The 26,789-nt window shown below is 27.4% G+C and overlaps 4 protein-coding genes and 1 long non-coding RNA gene across 6 annotated transcripts; 2 read left to right on the forward strand and 3 right to left on the reverse strand.

The window, feature by feature from the left end:
- On the reverse strand, positions 1-2,989 carry LOC126551357 (uncharacterized). The gene is made up of 5 exons (XM_050204446.1): positions 2,548-2,989; positions 1,311-1,701; positions 1,025-1,245; positions 610-944; positions 1-549 (listed from the first exon to the last, which is right to left on the reverse strand). Coding segments are annotated over exons 1-5 (1,296 nt in total). The 5' UTR covers positions 2,549-2,989; the 3' UTR covers positions 1-201.
- A 3,179-nt stretch (positions 2,990-6,168) lies between these two features.
- On the reverse strand, positions 6,169-8,160 carry LOC114123879 (uncharacterized). Its single transcript, XM_027987015.2, has 2 exons — positions 7,521-8,160; positions 6,169-7,284 (listed from the first exon to the last, which is right to left on the reverse strand). The coding sequence occupies exons 1-2, from the start codon at positions 7,960-7,962 to the stop codon at positions 6,245-6,247; spliced, it is 1,482 nt and encodes a 493-aa protein (XP_027842816.2). The 5' UTR covers positions 7,963-8,160; the 3' UTR covers positions 6,169-6,244.
- A 3,120-nt stretch (positions 8,161-11,280) lies between these two features.
- LOC114123903 (uncharacterized) lies at positions 11,281-15,058 on the forward strand. 2 transcript variants are annotated; one of them, XM_027987040.2, is made up of 5 exons: positions 11,281-11,623; positions 12,981-13,371; positions 13,437-13,657; positions 13,738-14,072; positions 14,133-14,785. In XM_027987040.2, coding segments are annotated over exons 1-5 (1,296 nt in total). In that variant the 5' UTR covers positions 11,281-11,622; the 3' UTR covers positions 14,481-14,785. The 2 variants fall into 2 exon arrangements, with proteins under 2 accessions (XP_027842841.1, XP_027842840.1); XM_027987039.2 differs by lacking the exon at positions 11,281-11,623 and adding an exon at positions 11,658-12,422 and having other exon boundaries at positions 14,133-15,058.
- Positions 15,059-17,682: 2,624 nt separating this feature from the next.
- LOC114123880 (protein son of sevenless-like) lies at positions 17,683-21,618 on the reverse strand. The gene has a single exon (XM_027987016.2). The coding sequence runs from the start codon at positions 21,463-21,465 to the stop codon at positions 17,797-17,799; it is 3,669 nt and encodes a 1,222-aa protein (XP_027842817.2). The 5' UTR covers positions 21,466-21,618; the 3' UTR covers positions 17,683-17,796.
- Positions 21,619-24,616: 2,998 nt separating this feature from the next.
- LOC126551486 (uncharacterized) lies at positions 24,617-25,707 on the forward strand. The gene is made up of 3 exons (XR_007605397.1): positions 24,617-24,785; positions 24,867-24,955; positions 25,388-25,707. It is a non-coding gene; the product is annotated as an uncharacterized LOC126551486 (long non-coding RNA).
- Positions 25,708-26,789: the final 1,082 nt, after the last annotated feature.

The raw sequence follows: 26,789 nt of genomic DNA on the forward strand, positions 1-26,789 counted from the left end.
TAAAATGGATCCATATATATTATATATATATATATAAATATAAAAAGTTAAGGTCTTAAACAATTATATAAATTCTAGATAAATAAAACAATTACATCAAAATAAATCAAATAGGTATCAGTCACTATTAACAATAATAAATTTTTAAAAAATAATGCATATGTAATATGAAATTCCAACTGCAGAATTACAATGAAAACATTAATTAAAGTTTCTAGGCATTCTTTGGACTTTATATTTTAAGGTTTCAGCAAACAACAATGATTTGTCAATTTGCTGTTTCATGAAAGTTTGATTACCAATTATTAATAAGATGCACTCCAAGTATTTATTGATAGACATTCCAAGTAGACTCTGGGCTATTAATGAACGGACCATACCAAGTTTTTCTAGCAGTTGATTTAACAATTTCTCCATGACAAGGACTATGTCTTGTTGTAATTGGTCGCCGACAACACAATTCTTGTTCGGTATGGGATAATGCAATATGTCTCGCATGTACGACATGAACTCACACAGTTCATTTGGTGTAACTTCCAAATCCAAAGCCTGTAATCAAAAGTAATTTATTAGTTTCTTTCTACACACAAGTCAAGTATTTTAAATTACCAATAATAAGTCGTTCAACTTTTGTGGCCGATCTCTCAACGTCTTTGTTGATATGCAGATCTTTCTTTGTGCACCTTTTGTAATGGAATTTTTGTTCACTTTAGCAATGAAATCATCAATATTGTCCTCGTCAATGAATTCAATTTCAAGATAACTGAGGCTATTGAAGAACCATTGGTATTTATGTAATTTTAAGTAGTGAAGCCACTTAGCAACCGCTCCATCCATTTCTTGATTAATGATTGTCAGGTCGACTAGTGATTGCGAGTCTCCCAAAATAGCGGCTCTGTTTGTCTTTGCAATCATCTCCAGATGGTTGTAGCCAAAACATTCCACTAAAAAAACAAATTAGACATCATAGTTAAATATTATTTCTATGGCAATTGCAAGTTATTAGTCGATGATTAATACTTACTGCTAAAGTGTGGTAGACCAGAGACAGATTTTAAATTTGTCGGTTGCAGTACGTTTGGCCAAACAGGGGTATTCATGTGTTGAGCAGGCTGAGTATTGAATTGTTGGAAAGGGTCTACTTGTGGGGATTTAAAATGATTTGTCCAAATGTTTTCTGTCGGCATGTGACGTTGACTTCTTTTGTTCAGTTGATTTACTTGGTGAATTAGATGTTTCAAATTCCTAAAAATTTATAAAACATTATTAGTTGAAAATAAGAGTTAAAAAAAAACTAAGTTTTAACTCACTCGTGAACGATGGTTAATTTTGTTGATTTCTCAATTAAATGGCATATTTTCACTGCTACATCAATGTTGGTACCGTTTTCAATTGTTTGATTTAGCATACACTTTAAATTTTTTATATACTCCTCGATGGCCATTATGTTGTTATTCTTAACCAATAACAATGCTTCATGAAGTTTTACAAATGATTTAGATGATGGATTATTTAACCACTTAGTAATTTTATTTGGGTCGTTAGACTCCAGTTCTCTTTTTTTCATCTCTCTAAACCACACAGTGTAGAGATCAGGATGGTTGAAAGACAGATGATCTAGTGCTTCACTCAAACGTTCTTGTCGCTCTTTGAATGATTTACACTGCATTAATGTAATTGCTAGTTGTTTCATTTCGTCCACTAGAAATGAAAAGAACATTAAGGAATTAGAAAAATCACAGAAAATAAAAATAATAAAAGGTAAAAAAACAAAAGTATATTAATTTCTTATTGATGTATATTATAATTATTATAATATAAATGATTATTATTGAAAATATTTTGTATTTTGTTTAGGTATTTATTGTTGATGTTTAAGGCTATGAATAGGTATTAGTCAAATCAGGCCAATATTCAAAGATTATAATATACATATTATATATTTTTTAAATTTTTTATTTAATTTGTATTAATACCTATTATATTATAGCTAAACAATTACATACAAAAATCTAATCTACCAACTACACAGGTAAGTACATCAATTTTAAAATTTCTTAAAATTTAATCCAACCAATAGAATAGAAACCGTATTTGAACAAGTTTACGTTCAAACAAATATATAACTATTTATTTTTAAACAAACAACATATTTTTATTTTTATTTGATTTTCTTGCATCAATATTAATTACTATACAAATCTCATTGATCAAAAGTATATGAGAAATTATTTTTTTTATAATTTTCAAATGTGAATAAAAGAACTATGAGTACTTATTTTGTTTAAAATATTTATAATACCTACTAGTTATAAATTTGTTCAATGAGAAAATAAAGTAACTAAAGATCTGTAAATTTAAATCATATGACATGTATGCTATGTAACACAGATTACAGATAACTATATACTTATTAACATTTTTAAAAATAAATAATAAAACCTTGAAAAAAAAAATTAAATGTTTTAGTGGTGATAGGTACTTATATAATTATATTATTATTAATTTGGTTCTTTAAGTATGGAATAATTAAATGCAAAGACTTACTGTTTAAATATTCAGATTATAATTCTATAGCACGACGTTTGGCAGGTAGGTAGTAAATGTGTTGGTATATTGAATATAATAAAAGACGTAAGAATCTTTAAGTATTTCGAAAAGAGCAACGGTTGTTTCACGGCAACGTCAGAACATGGTATGTCGGTTGTCGGTTGATCAGTGATCACGTCTTGGTCTTGCTGTCTGGTCCTCCCGCCGTCGGTTGTTTTTCTTCAATACTCCCTCTCAAAAAACCACTCTTGAGCATAATATTATGTTATACAGCCTTACAGGTAGGCAGCAAGTTTACCGTATGTCTGCACTACATCCCCTTTTTACGTAACTGTTATATTATACACACAAAATATACAATAACGACGATTTGTTTTTTTTTTTTTTTTGGTGTGTTTCAGATATTGATGATTTTATTTTATCGATTCCAATATAAATACATAGTTTAATTTTATTGTGTAAAAGGGTAGTCAGAAAAATAAGCCACGGAAAAAAAAGTCAAATTAAAATAATTAAATATAAAACAATTAAAATTAAAGTATAAATTAGGTATTATTTAAAAATTGTTTACATATTATTGGTCATATTGTATACATACATAGGTACAAATATATATTATATCTAAACGGTTATAAACGGTTTACATTGGTTTTCATTTTCAGATTTATATATTAGATATTATATAATATTATTAATACACAGGTTATATGTTATATGTTATTATTTATTATTCCATAGTAATAAATATATTTTAGATTCTAAACAGTAATGAATGTATTAATTTTATTTATTTTACATCAAATTTTTAACAAATATACAGAAGAGATGAACGTTTTAGTGAGTTTTGTAGAAAACTGGGATGGGTTGGCATTTTTACCTTTAGAAATGGTTAAAGATGGGATGCTCACTTAAAGAACATAATGCCAGATCGTGCCAATGAGCTAGTTGATTATTTTAACAAAACTTACGTAAATGGGACTTATAGACAGATAGGTATTCCAGGAGAGACTAATATACGTTTTAGAAATTGTCTACCACTATTTCCACTTGAACAGTGGAATACTCATGATTTGACTTTGGCAGATAGCGATCGTACAAATAACCAAACTGAAGGTTGGAATAACCGTTTTTCTAGACTGGTCGGCCACAAGCATCCAAGTATTTGGGTTTTAATAACCAAAATGAGGTTAGAAGTTGCTACAGATGAAACGAAGTTGGCACAACAAAGTCTAGGTTTATTAAGCAACAAAAGAAAATTACCACATTATGAAAAAAATCAAAAATTATTAAAAAATCTCTGCTTGGAAATCAAAGAAGGATTTATTAATTAATTTATTAATATTATAATATTAACAATTTTATTTTTATATATGAATACGGACAATACAGTATGACCAACTGTGTTAAAAATTTTGAATAATATTTTAATTTTAATTTTTTTATATGTTTAATTATAATCATTTTTTAAATATTTTTCCCGTAAATTATTTTCTGTTGTATAATAAATATTAACATATAACCTGTGTATTAATAATTATATATATATATGTATACAATATGACCAATAATGTGTAAACAATTTTTAAATAATACCTAATTTATACTTTAATTTTAATTGTTATATATTTAATTATTTTAATTTGACTTTTTTTTCCGTGACTTATTTTTCCCATGGCTTTTTTTTCTGTGGATTATTTTTCCCGTGGCTTTTTTTTGTTGGCTTTTTTTCCCGAGACTTTTTCCGGGGACTTTTTTTCCTATTATCATAATGTAAAATCAGACTGGCAACGGTCAAGTGTCGAACGGAAACGGCGTCCGTTCGATCAACCAAATAACAGCCGTAACGGAGGAGTTATCACTCAATGATAAATATTAGATCAATTGGGACAATGTCAACATTTTATTAGGTATTCTAGATTTGTCAAATGGATTACTGTTGCTCACACGTGGGCTGCTAAAACTAAACTAGATTCGTTTTGGGAGTAGTGTTTCCGAATTCCATGTTGAGAAAATTAAGGTAACATCATTCAATAGTTTGAATTGTTTTGATTTGTTCTTGTAATTAATGTATTTTCTAATAATGAAATATGATATAATAGGTATAGCAAAATATAAGAATTTGGTTTTTATTTTCGTCGTTTCTATATCTCATGGTTTTTTTCATTGTTTTTTTTCCGTCTAGCATAAAATATAAACACCATACCTACTTATTAGGTTTAAAGTATTTATATTGTTATTATGTAATAAAGTACACAACATTATACAGATTTAATTTAAAATAAATATCATATTATTATGTATACAGACATACAGTGGTATTCAGAAAAAAAAATCCATACAGTATACATTTGTCTGAAACTGTGAAATACTTTAGCATTTAATAACACAATGTTATATTGAATATCGGATACATTCTATGTCCAATTAACGATATTTATAAATATTAAGACATGAAAAATAACAATAATACCTATCTTACCCGCATTTTTAAAAAAGACAAATATTAATTTCCAAGTAATCTTAACAATTGTAAAAAAGGTAATTCCTAGAATATATTATTCAGTTAGATAAGGTTGACCCTCTGCTTGCAGTCACGACGGTTTCTTTTGTTGTTACATATTATCCACATTTCACAAGTATCACCATAGGATACATATATATTATATCACCACTATATTCTTAACTGCAGCAGAGCATAGACATAATATAATATAATAAATAGGCAATATAATGAATTTAATGAGCTTAAGGTTTTTTTTTACCAATACAGGAGATAATGTCAGCTTCATATATAATAATAATCATTCAAAAGGTCCGAATCCATTCTTTTACTATCAGACAAAAAATCTAAGCACCTATTTAAATCAGAAAAAATATAATATAATGTTGGATTTTATTTTCACGATGGTTTTTTTCCGTAGATTCCCGTGATTTGTTTTATACCTATACAGATACACTACATGCATTTTGTATGCCACATACACCTATTTGTATTTGAAAAAAAATAATAAATGTTATAAATGTACCTACGGTTATTTTATTCCACTATGTCCTAAAATTCAAGATAACAAAAAAATCGAGAATATTTACCTATTTTGCCATTTGTACATGTACTATAATATTTTTTAATATTCTTTCCGTAGTCTACAATTATTCAAATAAGGCAGTAGGTTAATATATATATACATTAATTTTATATATATTATTTATAATACCTATTTAATTTTACAAATATGTTTAAAGGGTAATCGGAATAAAAATCCCCGGGAAAAAAAATCCCCGGAAAAAAAATCCCCTGACGAACGACTCCGGAAAAAAAATCCCCGACCCTAGGAAAAAAAATCCCCAGCCTATAATATTACTCACAACCACAATATAAAATGATTTTAGTATTAAATTACAAATAGGTATACTATATATTAAAGTTATCAGTCAAAAAATCAATATATTATATAATATTAGGTACCTATAAATAATTTAAAATAAATTCTGTATTAAAAAAAAAATAATAATAAAAAAATATGTAATTACAAATAAGTATTTAGTATACTATATATTATAGTTTTCAGTCAAAAAATCAAAAAATCAATATATTAAATAATGTTATAAATAATTTTAAATAAATTCTGTAGCGAAATAGTAATAAAAAATAATAATAATAAAAAAATAATAATAAAGATAATAATAATCAAAGTTAGTTATTAGATTGTTTTCTAATATTATGGCTTATCGAATTTAAAAAATCCGAAACATTTATTTTTCCACTTACAAACCTGGCACAAAGTTCTTTTAATCTTATTTCCGTCGTCCGCATCTGTCCAAGTTTGGTTGTTTTCATATTGATTTCTCCAACGTCATCCAATGCTAATTTTGCGTAATCCGATGCAACTTCGTACTTCATTTTTCTTATTAAATGCCAAACTGTAGGATGTTTAATGCCAATTAAATGGGAAAATCGATTGTTCCATCCTTCTGTGACATTATTTGTTCGGTGTCTATTACTATCATCATTTGATAAGGTAGTTTGATGTACATTCCATGTACAAGGTGGAAATACTGGAGGAATTCTTCGAAGACGAATATTGGACTCGTTTGTACCTACTTTTTTAAAAGATCCATTAACATAGGTTGTATCAAAATATATTATAAAATCTTCTGCTCCAGTTGGTATATTTTTTTTTAACCACTCCATGCCATTTTTAACATCATCTAAAGGAAGAAAAGCTAGACTATCAACCATAGTACAGAACTTACGGAATGCTTCGTCTTTTTTATAGCGTTCGGACAAACCTAATTCTTGTAATTTTCTATACGTTGACTGACAGAGGTGGTAAAAACATCCTCGAATCGTAATGTGGCTGCCTAAGATCAGTTTTGCTGCATTCATGACGGCTAGTTCAAAATCCATATTTAAAAAAACGGGATCTGGGTATTTTCCTCGTTTTTCACACTCGTTCATTACAGTACGAAATAAATGTTCATATGTGTATTGTGTTTTACGTTCAAGAATACAGTAAACAGCTGTAATAAAAAATGAATTTTTTTGAACTCGAATTACGTACAGTTGCTTAAAATATTCAGGTGCAAGTCCAAAATTTCCGTCTATGAACCATGTATTAGAACTTGCTAATAAAGATAAACCCGTGTCTGTAGCAAATATTAAAACTCTTTCATTCGCATCTGGACCATTGTCATCTAATAAAAATCTTTCTTCTCCGTATAAGCACCATTCACCTAAAAAATTTTTTTTATTATTTTTTAAACTCAGAGCCTACCTAAATGTAGGTATTGATTTTACAATGACATATAATATGTGTTTTTTTATAATATTATTATTTTTTGTAATTTTTTTAAATTAACAACAAAATATATAATACATAATTAAACCATTATTATATTATTCAATTTTTTTTATAGATATTGTTAGTTGTAAATTAAAAATATTATTTTGAAAATATAAATATAAATACCTTCAATTATTAACTCTTTTCTACATGTTGGTTTTGAAGGATCGTTGTAACCTCTGTGGTTTCGAATTGTACGTTTTACGTGTTCTTCTTTTGGCAATTCAACTAATATATCATGTGGTACATTACTCACAGACTCGGCAAATATTTGACTCGGTGTTGCATAGGATATTTGTGCTTTTTCGTTCATTTTGTTTTGTAATTTTAAAGCAGCGACTGCATTTTTACTAGAAGTATGAACATGTTCATGGTCAATACTAATAAATATTGGTTTTTCAATATCTAAACTCGTTTTAAGTACACTCGGACACTTTAACGAGGTAAATTTAGAGCATCGCCAACGTATAAAATTGGAACACTCTTTTTGAAAATGATAAATATATCCGATGTGCGCAATTTTAGGTTTTTTACTATTATTTTTAATAATTTCAATAACGTGTTCCATGTTTGTGTGTAGGTATACTATCGTGTACTAAGTGTGTACTGCACAGAGCACAGACCTATAATATGTGGTCCACTACAAATCGTTGCTAATTTTCCCATTTATTTTAAGATAGCGAGTATCCAGATTATGTTCATGAGCCCATTACAGATAAGATAGATAGGAGTTACTTTTTACCTTATTTTAAATTATATCAAAGGTACACACTACACCACATAATGATATAACAATTACTATAACATTTGAAGTTCTCATATCTATACATTATGGTCAAAATGTTATAGAAGACGTAATATTTTATTTCAGGCTATTATATAATATATATGTATACATTAATTTTTTCAAGGCTGGGCATTAACGAATTAAAAGTTAAAATTAAGTTAAAACGTTAAATTAATTAAATCGTTGCTTTTTTTCAAATAAACTTTTAACTTAATAAGTTACTTTTTTTAAAATTAACGTGTTAACTTCAAGTTAATTGTATTCAAACATCTAAATTAAGTTAATTTTTGTCCAAAGAATAATACAAATTTTTGAATGAGATTTTTAGAAAAGTAGGTTTTTGATAGCTAATTAATACTTAATGTATTATACAAATAATAATAATTAATATAAATTAATGTAATGCAATAATGTAATCTGGGGATTTTTTTTCCTAGGGTCGGGGATTTTTTTTCCGGAGTCGTTCGTCAGGGGATTTTTTTTCCGGGGATTTTTTTTCCCGGGGATTTTTATTCCGGGATTCGTTTAAAGTCATCTAATGCCAATTTTACATTAGTCTCTAGCAACTATTATTCATGTTTAATTTTTCTTAAAATATGCCAGATTTTATGATATTTAATTCCAACTAAATTTGAAAAAATCTATTGTTTCAACTTTCTGCGGCATAATTTGTTATGTGTCTAATATCTATTGTTATATAAGTGAACGCAATATTTTATTTCTGGAATTTTTTTCTAGCTTTTCGTTGGAGTTGTTTTCTTCAGAGATTTGTATTTTGTTAACTATAAAATTGTTTTTAAAACTATTGTTAGTTATTTAACACCAACACCTCGTAAATTGATTAATTTCACGAATGTGATTTTCATATTGAGAAATAGGAAATTATTTACGAAAATTATTACCTATATGAAAATAATAATTCATAAATTAATCTTTTCAGTTTTCTTTATGATGAAAAACTTATTTTACATAATACTATAATAGTGTGGATTTAAACTAAGCCTCTACAGTCTACATGGACGTCAAAAGACAATATTCAAGAAATAATTGAAAATTAATTAATTATTGCGCATAAAGTATTCAATTAGTATTATATGTATAGTTAATATTATTTTAAATATCAAAACAGTACCAAGAATAAAACAAATATTCACGTACATGCGAGATTTAAAAATAAATGTTTTAGTTTATTCTGATAGGGTTGTATTAGAGGTTATATCAATTGTAGGTGAATAAACACAGATTTACAGATTTCAGCTGTTATACCTATTTCTGGATCTAAAATAGTTAAATATATACGTTTCCATCTACATAAAAATTTGGGTTTAACCGAGTAGAACAAGATAACATTTTTTGGGGAAGTGAAAAAATGGGAAGGCGGAAAAAAAGCTCAAAAACATTATATATGTATAAATATAAATAGATGTATTAAAATGTTTACATAATATATTTACATTTATTTATAGATACATACGTTAAATAATATATACATAGTAGTGAAATATACAGGTACATACTTTATTAAATTATACATGCATATATACTTTTTAGTATTAGAAATTTATAGTTGATTTATCATTAACAAAATATTATGTTGAACGACAAAGTTTTAAATTAAGTGATTTGGGTACTAATACTACTAACAATTAATTATTATTATGACTATTTTTTGTTATAACTAAATTACAAAACTTATTTTTATAAACATTTTTAAGTGCGATGTGTCTATTAAATCGCAAATGCGAGCGAAGAAGAATAGCCAATTATTTTTCAATGAATATGTTATTCAATTTTAATTAGCTTGAATAGAAACAGAATTTTGAGTTTTAAAAATAAATCGTTCAAATTACATAATATTATAGCATTTTGTTTAATAGTATTTATTTAGCGTGCCGCGTGCGTTCGCAGGTTTGTATACGTTTGGTATGTTTCTATTAAACCGAAATTAAAAAATATATAAAAATAATAAGGAGTTGCATGGTTGTATAGGATTAGGTAATCGGTCAAAAAGTCCATTTAGAAAAAAATGAGCAAAAAGACCGGATTCATTTTTTTGTTGTCGGACAAAAAGTTCGAAAATACAATTAAAATATTTTATTAAATTTTCATCTATAATTATTTTATATTATATAAAGGTATTTCATACTACACTAAACAAATAATTTTACGTCCAAATTTATAAAAGGGAAAAATGGGAATTTGAAGCTTATTCATTAAAATACGAAGAATTTTTCTCAATTTAAAATAATAAAAGAAAAATATAGGTATATAATTTAAAATTAAATTATGTTAAGTCTAATATTGCGGATTTTTAGAGAACAACCTTGATAATGCGTAAATAATTAGTATAGTGATGTATGATGTACTGCGGTCCTAAGAAAAAACACAGTAAATTGAAAAAAAAGTATCAGTATTATTATACATCAATATAAAACTCTGATGATTTGTATGTATTTGCATATTTATTCTGGTTGATCGCATGATATTGATTTATATATATAGATCATAGATATGATATTTTCATGACATAGGTATAAATGACTTTTTTAACGCATATTTTTGCATGTATTGACAATTTTATATTTTAAGATTTTAATTTCTTTTTTAAATGTGTACTTTTGTCTATTACAATATAAGAAAAATGTATGATATATTTATAGTTTTCATTAATAACAAAATTAATTAATAGGTATACTTGTAGGAATAAACTGTTTTTCCTTATAAGACTATTAAGACTATAACATCAATAATCAAGGAAATAAAATACGTAAACTAAAATGAGAAAATATCGGTTAAGATTATATGATCAAGCATTGACCTTATTTCACTATTGTTCAAAAAATATAGATAATATTTACTATCTACGCTCTACAGTAATTTATATTTATTATAATATTATTATATGTGTATAGATATAGCAATACCATCAGTAGCGGTGCTACTAGATTAGATTACATTGATTATAATATAAAATTAAATATAATAAAATTAAACTATTTATATTGGAATCGATAAAATAAAATCATCAATATCTGAAACACACCAAAAAAAAAAAAAAAACAAATCGTCGTTATTGTATATTTTGTGTGTATAATATAACAGTTACGTAAAAAGGGGATTTAGTGCAGACATACGGTAAACTTGCTGCCTACCTGTAAGGCTGTATAAGTATAAAATAATATTATGCTCAAGAGTGGTTTTTTGAGAGGGAGTATTGAAGAAAAACAACCGACGGCGGGAGGACCAGACAGCAAGACCAAGACGTGATCACTGATCAACCGACAACCGACATACCATGTTCTGACGTTGCCGTGAAACAACCGTTGCTCTTTTCGAAATACTTAAAGATTCTTACGTCTTTTATTATATTCAATATACCAACACATTTACTACCTACCTGCCAAACGTCGTGCTATAGAATTATAATCTGAATATTTAAACAGTAAGTCTTTGCATTTAATTATTCCATACTTAAACACATTGATGGACAGTACTGCTATAGCAGTAGTTTTTAAATTTGATGTACGTATATCACTACTGCTATTGCAGTAGTTCAATATTCGTTTATTAAAACTCACTACTGCTATAGCAGTACTATTTTCAATAGTTTTATACGGTAGAGAATTTCCCACTGCCCCACTACAACTCAACGGATCATTGGGCACTGTATTTTAAAACCACTTATTTCTATTTTTAGTATTTGCTGTTTATGATAATAATATTATCGGTAATATTATTGACAATTATTTACGACAGCTGTTTATTTTAACGAATAACAATCAGATATTGAATTCACTATTTATAATTTATTTATTTATATAAATTATCGATTGTTTCGTCATAATATTTAGTTATTTGATGGTACTGCTATAGCAGTAGTGATATACGTACATGATAATTACTATGTAGGTGGACAATACTGTTATAACAGTAGTCAAATTACTACTGCTATAGCAGTAGTATGTAATTGCGTTTCAAAAGTTACACAAAAAAAACCACAACAATTCAGAATGTCCATCAATGTGTTAAAGAACCAAATTAATAATAATATAATTGTATAAGTACCTACCACCACTAAAACATTTAATTAATTGTTTTTTTCAAGATTTTATTGTTTATTTTTAAAAATGTTAATAAGTATTTAGTTATCTGTAATCCGTGTTACATAGCATACATGTCATATGATTTAAATTTACAGATCTTTAGTTACTTTATTTTCTCATTGAACAAATTTATAACTAGTAGGTATTATAAATATTTTAAACAAAATAAGTACTCATAGTTCTTTTATTCACATTTGAAAATTATAAAAAAAATAATTTCTCATATACTTTTGATTAATGAGATTTGTATAGTAATTAATATTGATGCAAGAAAATCTAATAAAAATAAAAATATGTTGTTTGTTTAAAAATAAATAGTTATATATTTGTTTGAACGTAAACTTGTTCAAATACGGTTTCTATTCTATTGATTGGATTCAATTTTAAGAAATTTTAAAATTGATGTACTTACCTATGTAATTGGTAGATTAGATTTTTTTATGTAATTGTTTAGCTATAATATAATAGGTATTAATACAAATTAAATAAAAAATTTAAAAAATATATATGTATATTATAATCTTTGAATATTGGCCTGATTTGACCAAAATACAAAATATTTTCAATAATAATCATTTATATTATAATAATTATAATATACATCAATAAGAAATTAATATACTTTTGTTTTTTTACCTTTTATTATTTTTATTTTCTGTGATTTTTCTAATTCCTTAATGTTCTTTTCATTTCTAGTGGACGAAATGAAACAACTAGCAATTACATTAATGCAGTGTAAATCATTCAAAGAGCGACAAGAACGTTTGAGTGAAGCACTAGATCATCTGTCTTTCAACCATCCTGATCTCTACACTGTGTGGTTTAGAGAGATGAAAAAAAGAGAACTGGAGTCTAACGACCCAAATAAAATTACTAAGTGGTTAAATAATCCATCATCTAAATCATTTGTAAAACTTCATGAAGCATTGTTATTGGTTAAGAATAACAACATAATGGCCATCGAGGAGTATATAAAAAATTTAAAGTGTATGCTAAATCAAACAATTGAAAACGGTACCAACATTGATGTAGCAGTGAAAATATGCCATTTAATTGAGAAATCAACAAAATTAACCATCGTTCACGAGTGAGTTAAAACTTAGTTTTTTTTTAACTCTTATTTTCAACTAATAATGTTTTATAAATTTTTAGGAATTTGAAACATCTAATTCACCAAGTAAATCAACTGAACAAAAGAAGTCAACGTCACATGCCGACAGAAAACATTTGGACAAATCATTTTAAATCCCCACAAGTAGACCCTTTCCAACAATTCAATACTCAGCCTGCTCAACACATGAATACCCCTGTTTGGCCAAACGTACTGCAACCGACAGATTTAAAATCTGTCTCTGGTCTACCACACTTTAGCAGTAAGTATTAATCATCGACTAATAACTTGCAATTGCCATAGAAATAATATGTAACTATGATGTCCAATTTGTTTTTTTAGTGGAATGTTTTGGCTACAACCATCTGGAGATGATTGCAAAGACAAACAGAGCCGCTATTTTGGGAGACTCGCAATCACTAGTCGACCTGACAATCATTAATCAAGAAATGGATGGAGCGGTTGCTAAGTGGCTTCACTACTTAAAATTACATAAATACCAATGGTTCTTCAATAGCCTCAGTTATCTTGAAATTGAATTCATTGACGAGGACAATATTGATGATTTCATTGCTAAAGTGAACAAAAATTCCATTACAAAAGGTGCACAAAGAAAGATCTGCATATCAACAAAGACGTTGAGAGATCGGCCACAAAAGTTGAACGACTTATTATTGGTAATTTAAAATACTTGACTTGTGTGTAGAAAGAAACTAATAAATTACTTTTGATTACAGGCTTTGGATTTGGAAGTTACACCAAATGAACTGTGTGAGTTCATGTCGTACATGCGAGACATATTGCATTATCCCATACCGAACAAGAATTGTGTTGTCGGCGACCAATTACAACAAGACATAGTCCTTGTCATGGAGAAATTGTTAAATCAACTGCTAGAAAAACTTGGTATGGTCCGTTCATTAATAGCCCAGAGTCTACTTGGAATGTCTATCAATAAATACTTGGAGTGCATCTTATTAATAATTGGTAATCAAACTTTCATGAAACAGCAAATAGACAAATCATTGTTGTTTGCTGAAACCTTAAAATATAAAGTCCAAAGAATGCCTAGAAACTTTAATTAATGTTTTCATTGTAATTCTGCAGTTGGAATTTCATATTACATATGCATTATTTTTTAAAAATTTATTATTGTTAATAGTGACTGATACCTATTTGATTTATTTTGATGTAATTGTTTTATTTATCTAGAATTTATATAATTGTTTAAGACCTTAACTTTTTATATTTATATATATATATATAATATATATGGATCCATTTTATATTCAATTGTTATAGTATTCAAAATTATTGTTTTGTTAACTTAATAATTCAGTGCTTAAGAGACTTGAATTTTACTTATCAATAGGATTATTTTAACTATTGTTTTATTATTGGTGTAACATTACTATTTTACGTAACTAAAAAACTTTGATTTGTTTTTATTTTGTCGTTTTGTGTTAATTATATTTAAAATCTATTATGGTTGCATGTTTTTGATTGTATTAATTTAAATAACTTGTTCTATTTTAAATGTTTTTTGTTAACTATTAATTTATTGACCACTATAAAATTTATGTTACCTCAAACCATTTTGAGACTGAATTATTTTAATTTTTATTATTACTATTTAGTTTATATATAGTTTAAAGGAGATGATTTTTTAATTTTTTTTGTTATTTATACTTTTTACGTTTACTTGATTTGATTTAATATTATTGTTCATATGATTACTAAATTATTTTTTAAATTTTTCATAATACAAACGTGTTTTATTAATATTGCCTACTATTATTTATTGGTTTAAGAGATTAGTTTATTTTAAAGTACTTAGTCAAAATATTTGTGTTATTTGACTGAACAATACAAAATGTATTCCTCTTCAATGTAAAGCATAACACACAACACATATTTTTATCTTTTCTTATGCAATACTGTTGATAGAAATACATTTAACCATAAATCAACGCAAATATTTTCAATGGACTATGGTTGTGTTGAAATTGATTTCACTATATCTGTCAACTTTTATATTTTAATGTGAAATATTTTAAACTCAATGATGACCTGGTTAATAATATTGTGATAAATCCACAGGCCAAATTGATGACATCTGCATTAAGGTTTAAGCATAAACACACACTTTTTTGGTGCCTAACGTTTGTTGTAGTTTGAATGAGTTCTGTGAGAGTTAAACTTCCCCAATTGGAATACCTGTGAAAGCATTTCAAAAAGTCACAATGATATTAACAAGTTATATATAAAATACTACAATTTGATTATTATAATGTCTGAGGTTCATATACTCTCAACAAATATTATATCATGGCCAATGGGTATATTATAATATAATTCTGCTTTTTGTTTATTATTTTATGTTTGAGGATATTTTTGGTTTGTTTTTCATAGTAAAGTTATTAGTTTATCATTTAATTATTAGTAAGTTAAAACTTATTAAAGTATTATGACAAATTACAATTTTTTACATCACCTTAATTTTACATACCTATCTAAAACTGAATTCAGGTGCAATATATGTAAGTTACCTACTTCTAAATGTCAATTGTTTGTCGTATATTATTGTAGTAGGTAACTATTAAATACCAAATAACATAAATAAATTATAAGCTTTTTTACTCAATTGTTATATTAAGCCTCCTCTTTAATTTTAATGATTATACAATTAAAACAGTGTATCACATATATCAGTTAGACACAGAGATAGGAGCTAGCATTTAAAACTATTAACCTATTTTTATAGTAAAAACATTTTTTTTCCATAAATTCTATTGAAAAAAATATTTAGAAACTATTACTTTATTATCTAAATTTGTGCCTATCTATCGTTGTAGTCTAGAGTATTACAATTACAGCCTAGTGACTTTAAACTGTGTTACTAGATGAAAAAAAATCATAAACATACACATTCAATAAATAACAGTATAGTATAATTTATTCAATAAAAATATAATAGTTCTTTATTTCATCTAACAATGTTGAACATATCATGGTGTTTATCTAGTAACAACAAAAAGTTTTAAAATCAAAGTACTAAGATTAAACATAAATCATGAAATTTCTTATAATATTATAAAATAATTGTATTTTTAAAAATAATGATATTATATTTTGGATATCTTATAATTAAAAGTAAATAACTTAAAATGAATACATAATGTCATTTTATGATCAATGGTTGGATTACGTCTAATAACTAATTAACTAAACTAACATAATTATTATGAATTTTTATTTTTTAAAGCACCATATTAAGTTCTATAGGTCATACAATATTAATATTATAAACAAATATTCACTATTCTGTAGATTTTGATCAACATATAAATTATAAATATATATTCATAGAAAATTAAATAAAACGCTATAGTATCATTAAGCAATAAAATGAATTGAAATCAAAAATCAATGTCAATTTATTGTTATATATACCTATATATGTATATTATAGACTAATATCATATATTTTTTTTTTAGAGATACTATTCTGAAACATAACATTGTAAAATAATTTTATAAGTAATTACACAATAAATTATTAAATATTTTAAAATGTCCCAAAATTGTTCCAATTGAAATCTTGATTAATTTCTGGTTTGGATAAATCTACAACAGATTTTTTTAAAGTTAAAACTTCTCCAATTTGCATTTGTCTTAGAGGTTAAAATGGAGCCATATTTCTTGGTGGTATATGAGGTCTGAATGATCCACCTACTTTGACTAATATAGATTAATATTATATATATATTTTTTATAGAGTTTCTATTCTGAATCCTAATATAGTAAAATAATGTTATAAGTGATCATACAATATACTATTAAACATTTTGAAATGTCTCTAATTTAATTTAATACTTTTACAATATTTCAATAATAATCAATAGATACTACACAATTTGTAAGAAAAAAATTATCAAAGATTAAAGTATACACAGGTTATCACAGACAATTTGCAATTTGTTTTGAATAATAATTTTAATCTAACATTATTTAATATTGGACTAAATATTGGTGTTATTGGAATAACAAATGTAAAAATGATATTGACAAGGCAATATAGGTTATATAAAATTTGATAAATTATAAAAATTAAAGTATAAAAAGTAATAGAAGAATTCATTTCAATGTTAATGAAAAAAAAAAAAAAAATGCATACAGCCAATATAAGTAAAACTCAAGCACCTATATCTTTCATCCAGAATTTGACAATATATATTACAAATGTATAGGAAATTAGGAAACACCATAATTATTACTCAAGTGAACTAATATACAAATTTTCTGATTATATTTATAAAATTTAATTAGAATATGGCAATTATTTTATAACATGTTCTGATATATTGATTTATATTGCTTATCAATAATAGTCTTTGGCTTTTAGACATTGAATTGGAACATAGAAGGAGTTGTTTTTTTAAGAATAAATAATTTTAATGGGAATCTAGAGTTTGGTACAATTTCTGGTCTAAAGAATGGTGGTCCGCTTAGACGTTCAAAAGTATTGTTTCGTTTGGGAAAAATATCCACTTTTGTTTTCAGATTCATGAGCTTTTTAATAGGACTAACTGGTACAAGTTTTTTATTCCAATTGAAATCTTGATTAATTTCTGGTTTGGGTAATTCTACAACAGATTTTTTAAAAGGCAAAACTTCTTCGACTTGTAATCTTCTTGGGGGTAAAGGTGGAGCCATTCTTCTTGGTGGTATAGGAGGTCTGAATGATCCATCTCCTCTACACAGTCGAGGTGGAACTGGAGGAACATCATTATTTTTACCCAAAGTAAATGTCACAGGTGCAAATACAGAGTCATCTGCTTCTCTCTTATCCATTTGAATAACTAGAGAACTGGATGAACTAAAATTTCTTCTACCTTGAACATCCATGTCTTTGGAGGATACTGATGGCACTCTTATTTTAGTCTTTAAGCCAGGTGACTTAAGATTTAAGTCTGGCCATTTTCTTGGATACTTTGGAAGTTGTTTGCAATTTCTTGGTTCAATTTCTAAAGATTTTTCATACAAATAATTACTAATATCGGTATCTTTCATATCATTGAATGGATTTAAGTTCTCTAAAAACTTTTTTATTTTAGGTTCCACATTTAAACAATAAGGTTGATTTTGGTATTGCTGAATCTCTCCAATAATTTCTGCTACTTTTCTCCGTTTATTAAAATTAATTAAATTTGGGCTGTTTGTTAAACAATCTGGATTACCTTCTTCAATATGTAATATATTTGTTAAATACATACCGATGAACGGGACACATGGCGGATTTATACTTCTCAATTTATCTTGATATTTTCTAAAATGATTATTACTTAAATCTCGAGCTTCTTCTAAAGCTCTTTCAAGTCTTGCATTGACAGATTGCATTGTAAATTTTAGACGAAATACTGCGGCTGAACTCATAGCTGAGAGAACTCCTAAGACCCCATTGAAATTATTTAATTCATCTAATGCCATCATAACTTCAATAAATCTTGACACAATCGCTACTCTTTCTTCAATATTTTCACATTCAACAACAGCTTTTTCAATCCAACGGCTAAAATTTGTAGTACGTTTAATTAATCGAAGTAAATGTGGAGAATTTATTTCTTTATCCTTTTTAGTCCATACAGAACCAACCAACTCTGAAGGTTTGACTGCTCTATAATTTTCGGATTCAATAAGAGTTAATTGTCTTGCAAATTCAATAGGATGTACTAGTAGAATGTTGAACTCGTCATTTCCATTAAAATCCATATGAACCTCAATTGGTGGTGGTGGTGAATCAAATGCGAATGTTATTTCTTTTTGAGCTTCAGAAGTTTTTCTTTGAATTATTTTAATAACTGAATCTGCCCATTTTTTCATTGATTTTCCATTAATTGAATCTAAAAATGCATGCAATTTATCTAATAGAGATGGATCACATTGATAGTCATAATAGTGATAGTCAACCCAATGCCTAATTACATTTAATACTCTAAATTGAACAGGTACTAAATATTCTTTTTTAAATCGTTTATTTTCATCTCGAAGACTTACTGAATCCATTGTTATACCAAAAGGCTCAGGAATATTGTACCTTTCGATTAAGAGATTCATCAAATCATGAGGTGAACAAAAACTGCGATATGTTGTTAAAAATGTTTTTACAAATTTTGGATCAGCATAAATATGATAAGTCAAACGTTCTATAAGTTTTAGTAAAATGGCACCTTTAATAAGAGGGACACCATTATTTTCTTTTTCCTCAAAAATTATGTTAGCCCGAGAATCAGGTTCAACAAATCTGTATTCTTCAATTGAAGGCAAACGTAAAGGAAATTTTTTATCTTCATCGAGTAGTATACTGTTCAAAGTTCTATCTAACATACTTTTTGTGTTTAACATGATTAAATCGGCCATCCAATTAGCTTTATCTTGAAATGAATTGGCAGCTAATATTACTGGTGGCTGAAGACGAGGGGCTATTTCAAAAAAGTGTTTTGTCTCTTCTGTATCTTCTCTATCAACAATTTCCACTTTTCTAATAAATAATTTTTCTTTTAATTTGAATTCAGACAAACCACCAACAAGTTGAGAGCTGACTGATACAGAAGTCCTTCTGCTATTTGATTTACATAACAGAAGAACACCATCAAATAAGATTGCTTTGCGCTCTGAACAACGTTTACCTCCACTTGAAACTTTAACAAGTACTCCTTCTCTTATAAACTCTGTACAACATTGACCCATATCTTTACCATCCCAACCATCAATAGCTTTTTGCATTTCATTCAATTTTTCAATGGCTAATAATCGTCTAGGTGTTGCATTAATTTTAAGTCCAAATTCTTTAACATTATCTGGTAAGTTAACTTGATTTGCAGCTGAAGTAATTTGTAATTGTAAAGGTCTCAAAATACCTTCTACTTGTTCTAAACACTCTTTATCAAGCTGAGAAGGAGAAAGTTGATGTAAAATTTTAATATACTCAAAATAGAGAATACAATGCCATAGGGGTAAAAGTAACAATTTTGGAAAATAATATTTTACAGCTTCTTTAAAACCATAACCAGCTGATTGAAGTAAATTTGAAACTTCCGGTTTACCAATTAAACTCCAAAATATATTTCTACACTGTTTTTTAACAATATCATTAGCATAGCGTGCAAACACATCAAATTCAGCAGCTTCAGCCAACTCTTCAATACAACAACCAACTGTAGCTGATTTATCCTCTGCAATTTCCAATATGTCTTCAATAGAACTTAAAAATAATCCAGTAGTCTTACATATGTCTGTAATATTGTTGAACATACTATCCAATTCTTGACTGCTACCTGTAGGTATGATACGATAAATTTCTTCTTTGAAAATTTTTAAAATTAAATGTAAATCTCTTATAAGTTGTCGTTCATCATGCATTAGGTCTCGTATGACTTCTTCATAAGTAGTAGTTCTCTGGATTTTATCAATACCTAATTCAGACAAGTCTAAATCACCATTGTTGTCATGCTTACCAAATAAGTCCATTAATACTTTATCGCCACATATTGCAACACAAAGATCTGGGTAACTGATTTCTACACGGTGTATATTATTTACGTAGTTACCAGCTAATTTTAATATGTCTGCTGCCATATATTCTAAAACAGCTGTTATATAAAGAGCTACTGGATAGTCTAATTTGTATTGGAGTATTTCTTTTTGCACTAAATTATGAATTTTATCGGTCGGTAAAAATAAAGGGTTTTTTTTCTTGTTTTTTTCGATTGCCTCATTTGCATCTTCAATAGCCCACTTGTCTATTGGTTTGGGAAACCATCGTTTTACTTGGTCTTCGATGTCATATACAGTGTGCGGTGGTGATGACCTTAACGTGAGTATTTCTAGGATTTGTACAACTAGCATTTCGACACATTCTAATGCTTCGTCGCTTACTGTTAAAGAAGGGTGCACTCGATCGGCAACCTTCTTTAACGACCCAAACATCAGCCCCTTCCATTTCGTTGGATTACCTTGTATACACAAACATTTTTCGATTTCCGCTTTGGTAAATGAGTTGGAGACCATCTGCTGGCCAGAAAAAAAACGTTTTATACTTACCCGACCACTAAACTCGGATAATAAAGTTAACTTCTGTAATAATATAACAACAAATTTAATTTTAAAATAAATTACTTGTTTATCACTTTTCACTGTTGACTTTAATACAGGGGCTGGTACAGATTTCCCGATTTTGATAACAGCGAGATATCACCAAAATCAAATTTCGGGAGATCGGTGTACCAACCTTAGAAAAATAAATTTCCCATAATAAAAAAAAAGTTTTTTCGAATAACCGGTGTTACCAACAAAAAATTACGAAAATCCCTATTTAAAAAAGCTTAAAACTACCGCTTATCAATTATAACTACAGGTTATCAATTCTAACTACTCGCGTTTTCCAGCTGTTTCCCGGGAAAACCGTCATAGATAGGACAAAAATCATAAGAGGTAAAATTGATCCCCGTTGGATACTTCGTAAGTTCTATAGTTTAGATTTTTCGAAAACGTGTTATTTAGGTTTTTTAAAAACATCGTATACGTCAAATGGCTTTTAAAAAATAAAAGTTTTAAATAATGACTTTTTGGAAAAATGAAAAACTGATCCTAGTGTAGAATCTCTCGGAGAACAAATCGACCTCTATGCAAAATGTTCGTTCGGCCATCGGTTTACCGGGAAAATTGACAATTTCGTAATTCGGAAAATCGCGTTTTCCAGCTGTTTCCCGGGAAAACCGTCATAGATAGGACAAAAATCATAAGAGGTAAAATTGATCCCCGTTGGATACTTCGTAAGTTCTATAGTTTAGATTTTTCGAAAACGTGTTATTTAGGTTTTTTAAAAACATCGTATACGTCAAATGGCTTTTAAAAAATAAAAGTTTTAAATAATGACTTTTTGGAAAAATGAAAAACTGATCCTAGTGTAGAATCTCTCGGAGAACAAATCGACCTCTATGCAAAATGTTCGTTCGGCCATCGGTTTACCGGGAAAATTGACAATTTCGTAATTCGGAAAATCGCGTTTTCCAGCTGTTTCCCGGGAAAACCGTCATAGATAGGACAAAAATCATAAGAGGTAAAATTGATCCCCGTTGGATACTTCGTAAGTTCTATAGTTTAGATTTTTCGAAAACGTGTTATTTAGGTTTTTAAAAAATCGTATACGTCAAATGGCTTTTAAAAAATAAAAGTTTTAAATAATGACTTTTTGGAAAAATGAAAAACTGATCCTAGTGTAGAATCTCTCGGAGAACAAATCGACCTCTATGCAAAATGTTCGTTCGGCCATCGGTTTACCGGGAAAATTGACAATTTCGTAATTCGGAAAATCGCGTTTTCCAGCTGTTTCCCGGGAAAACCGTCATAGATAGGACAAAAATCATAAGAGGTAAAATTGATCCCCGTTGGATACTTCGTAAGTTCTATAGTTTAGATTTTTCGAAAACGTGTTATTTAGGTTTTTTAAAAACATCGTATACGTCAAATGGCTTTTAAAAAATAAAAGTTTTAAATAATGACTTTTTGGAAAAATGAAAAACTGATCCTAGTGTAGAATCTCTCGGAGAACAAATCGACCTCTATGCAAAATGTTCGTTCGGCCATCGGTTTACCGGGAAAATTGACAATTTCGTAATTCGGAAAATCGCGTTTTCCAGCTGTTTCCCGGGAAAACCGTCATAGATAGGACAAAAATCATAAGAGGTAAAATTGATCCCCGTTGGATACTTCGTAAGTTCTATAGTTTAGATTTTTCGAAAACGTGTTATTTAAGTGGCATATAAACATAAAGTTCAAAATAATTATTACTTAAAACATTAGACAGACGTATACCATAAGGAAACGTATGGTTATACGAAAAATAACTTTATGTGTTATTCAACTTTTTGCTTCCCAGATTACGGGTGAAATAATGGTCGTAGGTACTTCGACCATAGACCCTTTTTGAATTGTCGTACGCTAAAATACCAGAATCTCGAGTTTCATAGTGATCGATCGAAAATTCAAAATCCAAAAAACACGTTACTACGTAATTTTCTAAGTACAAAAAACATACGAAAAATCATAACTCCCGAACCACAAGTCGCATAACGTCGATCTCGGAACCCATCGATTCGGCGCAAAGTCCTCTATAATATTTAATTACAAAAACGGTTTGTTGCGCCCAAATCTTAGTGCCCATGCCGAAAAAACCGAAAAAATGTAAATTTTGAACTTTTGAAGCCCCAAATTACAGGGAAAAACGGCTTCTACGGTCTCGACACAAGACGCCAAATTTGATCACCGACCTTCAAACTACCCAGTTCCCGAGTTTCAGAAACATTGTACAAAAATTAAACATTTTCAAAAATACACCTAGGGGGGGTGTTCAAAGACCCTCGACTTCGGGAATGCGTCTTAGAAGAGCCTAAACCAAAACGTTTGGTGAAGCAATGGTCCCCCTAAGTTGAAACCTGTCCGAAAAATACTAGATTGTCTAGATTACCTACCTATTTGTGTATTTATTTATATTACATTAAAATACAGTATTTGTAATTAAGGTGATTTGTTTTGAATGAAGGAAAACGATTTTTGTTATCCGACAACTTAGATTTACTTTTAAACTTTCAAACGATAAGTAAATAAGAATGTTCGCTGTGGATGAAGGACTTAGTATTTTAACAGAAGCAAGCTGCAAATGGTATTGTGATTACAATTTGAACCTCTGTACTTGACTATTTTATAGTTTTATGCAGTTATATGTTTTTTTTTTTATGCATACATAATAACTTAATTTATGACAAGTCTCAAAACCTTTAACGCTGAACAATAGGTATAGTAATTACAAAATAACAAGGGTAAATATTATGTTTTCTATTCAGAATTATTGTGGTCGTCCATTTGCGGACGAGATTAATCACACATAAGAGAACGAGAAATTGTGAACCCAAAACTTAATCGGTAGAGAAATTTATGAGGATTCCATTTAAATGGTTAGTGTAACAAATCTTCCAGTAGTTAAATAGATAGCTTTCAAAAAGCATAAAAAAACCAAAAAACAATACAAAAATTTGCTTTATCAATTATTATAGATTATAGATTAGTATAACCATGGTTGTATATAGTTTTAGAAGGTTACCATTTCAAATCTTAACCAATATTTGAGGTTATTAATTTATTTTTTGTTTTTAATTTCATGATAAAGAAAAAATGATTATTATCAATTTTGATATTTTTGATTTAATTTTTAAGTATTTAAACTTTAAAGTATTTTACATTTTTTGTTTTGTTTAATTGAATAATAATTTCACTACAGTGTACAGTATACAAATTTCAAATCTAAACAGTTCTCCTTAGATGTGGTTTTTGTAAGTCGTTCATGGTTATTAGTCATCATATTTTGTGTATTCTGTAGATTTTATTTTATATAACATTGTTATTATTTCTAGGTGCAATGTATAGACAAAGAATTAAAATCATCGCAAAAAACAAGTTAATATCATGCTATCTACAACAATTACATGCCTACTCAATTCATGTAAGTTTGGTATAGTGTTACAATTTCTTTAATAGGTGTATTATTTATTTAAAGTTTATTTTTTATTTCACATCTAAAGCAACTTAAAAGAAATATGGAAAAGATAATTATTTATCTTACAAAGTTACAATCGGGTATGGATTGATTACTTGAGAATTTGTAATTATTGACTGTTCAATTTTATAGTAATGTTAAATGTTGATAGAATTAATAATTCATAATATTAAATAGTTTATATATTTATAATATAATTATTGATTTTACTTTTCTCTATAACACATAGACAATTATAAATAGTATAAGTATACTCTATAAGCACACCACTATAATACAATAATAAAATTTGAATAATATTGATTATAGTAACTATTTTACATTGATACAATTTTCAGAAAAAATTTTATTAATATTATTTTTTATTATTTTTTTCAGCTTTAGTCAGCAAGATACAATAATTGACATAGGCATTTGTCCAGGACAATAAGGAGATTATTCTGTTTTGAAAAAAGCTTTTTACTAACAAATGTTAAGTTGTAAACTTACACAAGTCCCATCTCTATTATTCAACAATGTATTCTTCAGTTCATAATTTTTTTATATCATATGGTTATATTTTTTATTTTTTAATGTATATTTTATTTTATTTTTTTGTTTGTGTATAATGGCAAACATAAGCCATAAATAATATATATATTTTTATTTCATCATTATATTTTTTTAAAAGATTTATAAAATCACAATTTTATTATTTATACATTTTTTATGTGTGTATCTTATGTAACTATTTACCTTAAACCTAAAATACATAATATAGATTTAAGCAAGTAAATACAATTTTTAAGTTTTATATATGGTTTATATGCTAATGTATATGACATGATCGTGTATTTCTATAACAGTGCCTTGATGTTATTGGTTTACAAAGGAGCACACATGCACTTATAATCTTTTGTCAATACATAAATTAGCAATAACCAAAATTATGAGTGCTGTGTAACACTGATTCACCAGTGGCATTACAGATATAATTTTTTTTGAATATTCAAGTTTAAATTGTTTTAAAGTGTGGAAAGATAACTTCAATATTTTAGGTTATGGATAAAATGTGTGTTACCAATATGAGTTTCATTGAATACTATTTTTTGATATTTTTGATAATTCATGTGTGAGGTCAAAATTAGCAATAATTTTGCATAGAGGTCGATTTGTTCTCCGAGAGATGCTACACTAGGATCAGTTTTTCATTTTTCCAAAAAGGTCAGATAGCCTGATTATATTAATTAAGTCTGTTAGCTAAATATCTTAAGTTCAAATATGACAATATTTATCAAACCCTTAAAAATGTTCAAATTGATTATAGTAAAAAATATATATAAATAGTTTAATTTTTATATCTTAAGATTGAAAAATTGAAACAAGAATTCTCATCAATACATTGATTATTTTAGTCAGCTATCCATATGGGCCACAGCATGTTTTGTAAGCTTTTTATTGATGTGTTTAAAAGTTTAATGATTCATATTTATAAACCATACCTTATACCATATTATGTGTCAGTTCACCTGTAAATTGTTAGGGGTTATAAAGCCCTTCAGAAGCAAAAAGTATGTGATTCACATTCATACTGTTATCTAAAAATACTTAAAATATACTACTAATATAATAAAAATAATATAATACTTAAAACACAGTTTTTTTTATGGCCATTCACTTTTAATATTAATAAAAATAACATTATTTTTTAATTTCCAAATCATATTTTAAAAACAATGTAATAGGTATGATACCTTCTTAATTATACAATTTTTCTCTTAATAACTATTATATTTTTGAA

Source organism: Aphis gossypii, chromosome 3, assembly GCF_020184175.1.
Source record: "Aphis gossypii isolate Hap1 chromosome 3, ASM2018417v2, whole genome shotgun sequence".
Lineage (NCBI taxonomy): Eukaryota > Metazoa > Arthropoda > Insecta > Hemiptera > Aphididae > Aphis > Aphis gossypii.

Bases quoted from the DNA above. Each gene is read 5' to 3' on its own strand.
- LOC126551357 (XM_050204446.1), bottom strand. The intron at 945-1,024 runs GTAAGTATTAAT...TTGTTTTTTTAG, and splicing joins TGGTCTACCACACTTTAGCA to TGGAATGTTTTGGCTACAAC. The intron at 550-609 runs GTAATTTAAAAT...TTTTGATTACAG, and splicing joins AGTTGAACGACTTATTATTG to GCTTTGGATTTGGAAGTTAC.
- LOC114123879 (XM_027987015.2), bottom strand. From the start codon at position 7,962: ATGGAACACGTTATTGAAATTATTAAAAATAATAGTAAAAAACCTAAA. The intron at 7,285-7,520 runs GTATTTATATTT...AAAATTTTTTAG, and splicing joins AAAAGAGTTAATAATTGAAG to GTGAATGGTGCTTATACGGA.
- LOC114123903 (XM_027987039.2), top strand. From the start codon at position 12,356: ATGTCATATGATTTAAATTTACAGATCTTTAGTTACTTTATTTTCTCA. The intron at 13,372-13,436 runs GTGAGTTAAAAC...ATAAATTTTTAG, and splicing joins AAATTAACCATCGTTCACGA to GAATTTGAAACATCTAATTC. The intron at 14,073-14,132 runs GTAATTTAAAAT...TTTTGATTACAG, and splicing joins AGTTGAACGACTTATTATTG to GCTTTGGATTTGGAAGTTAC.
- LOC114123880 (XM_027987016.2), bottom strand. From the start codon at position 21,465: ATGGTCTCCAACTCATTTACCAAAGCGGAAATCGAAAAATGTTTGTGT.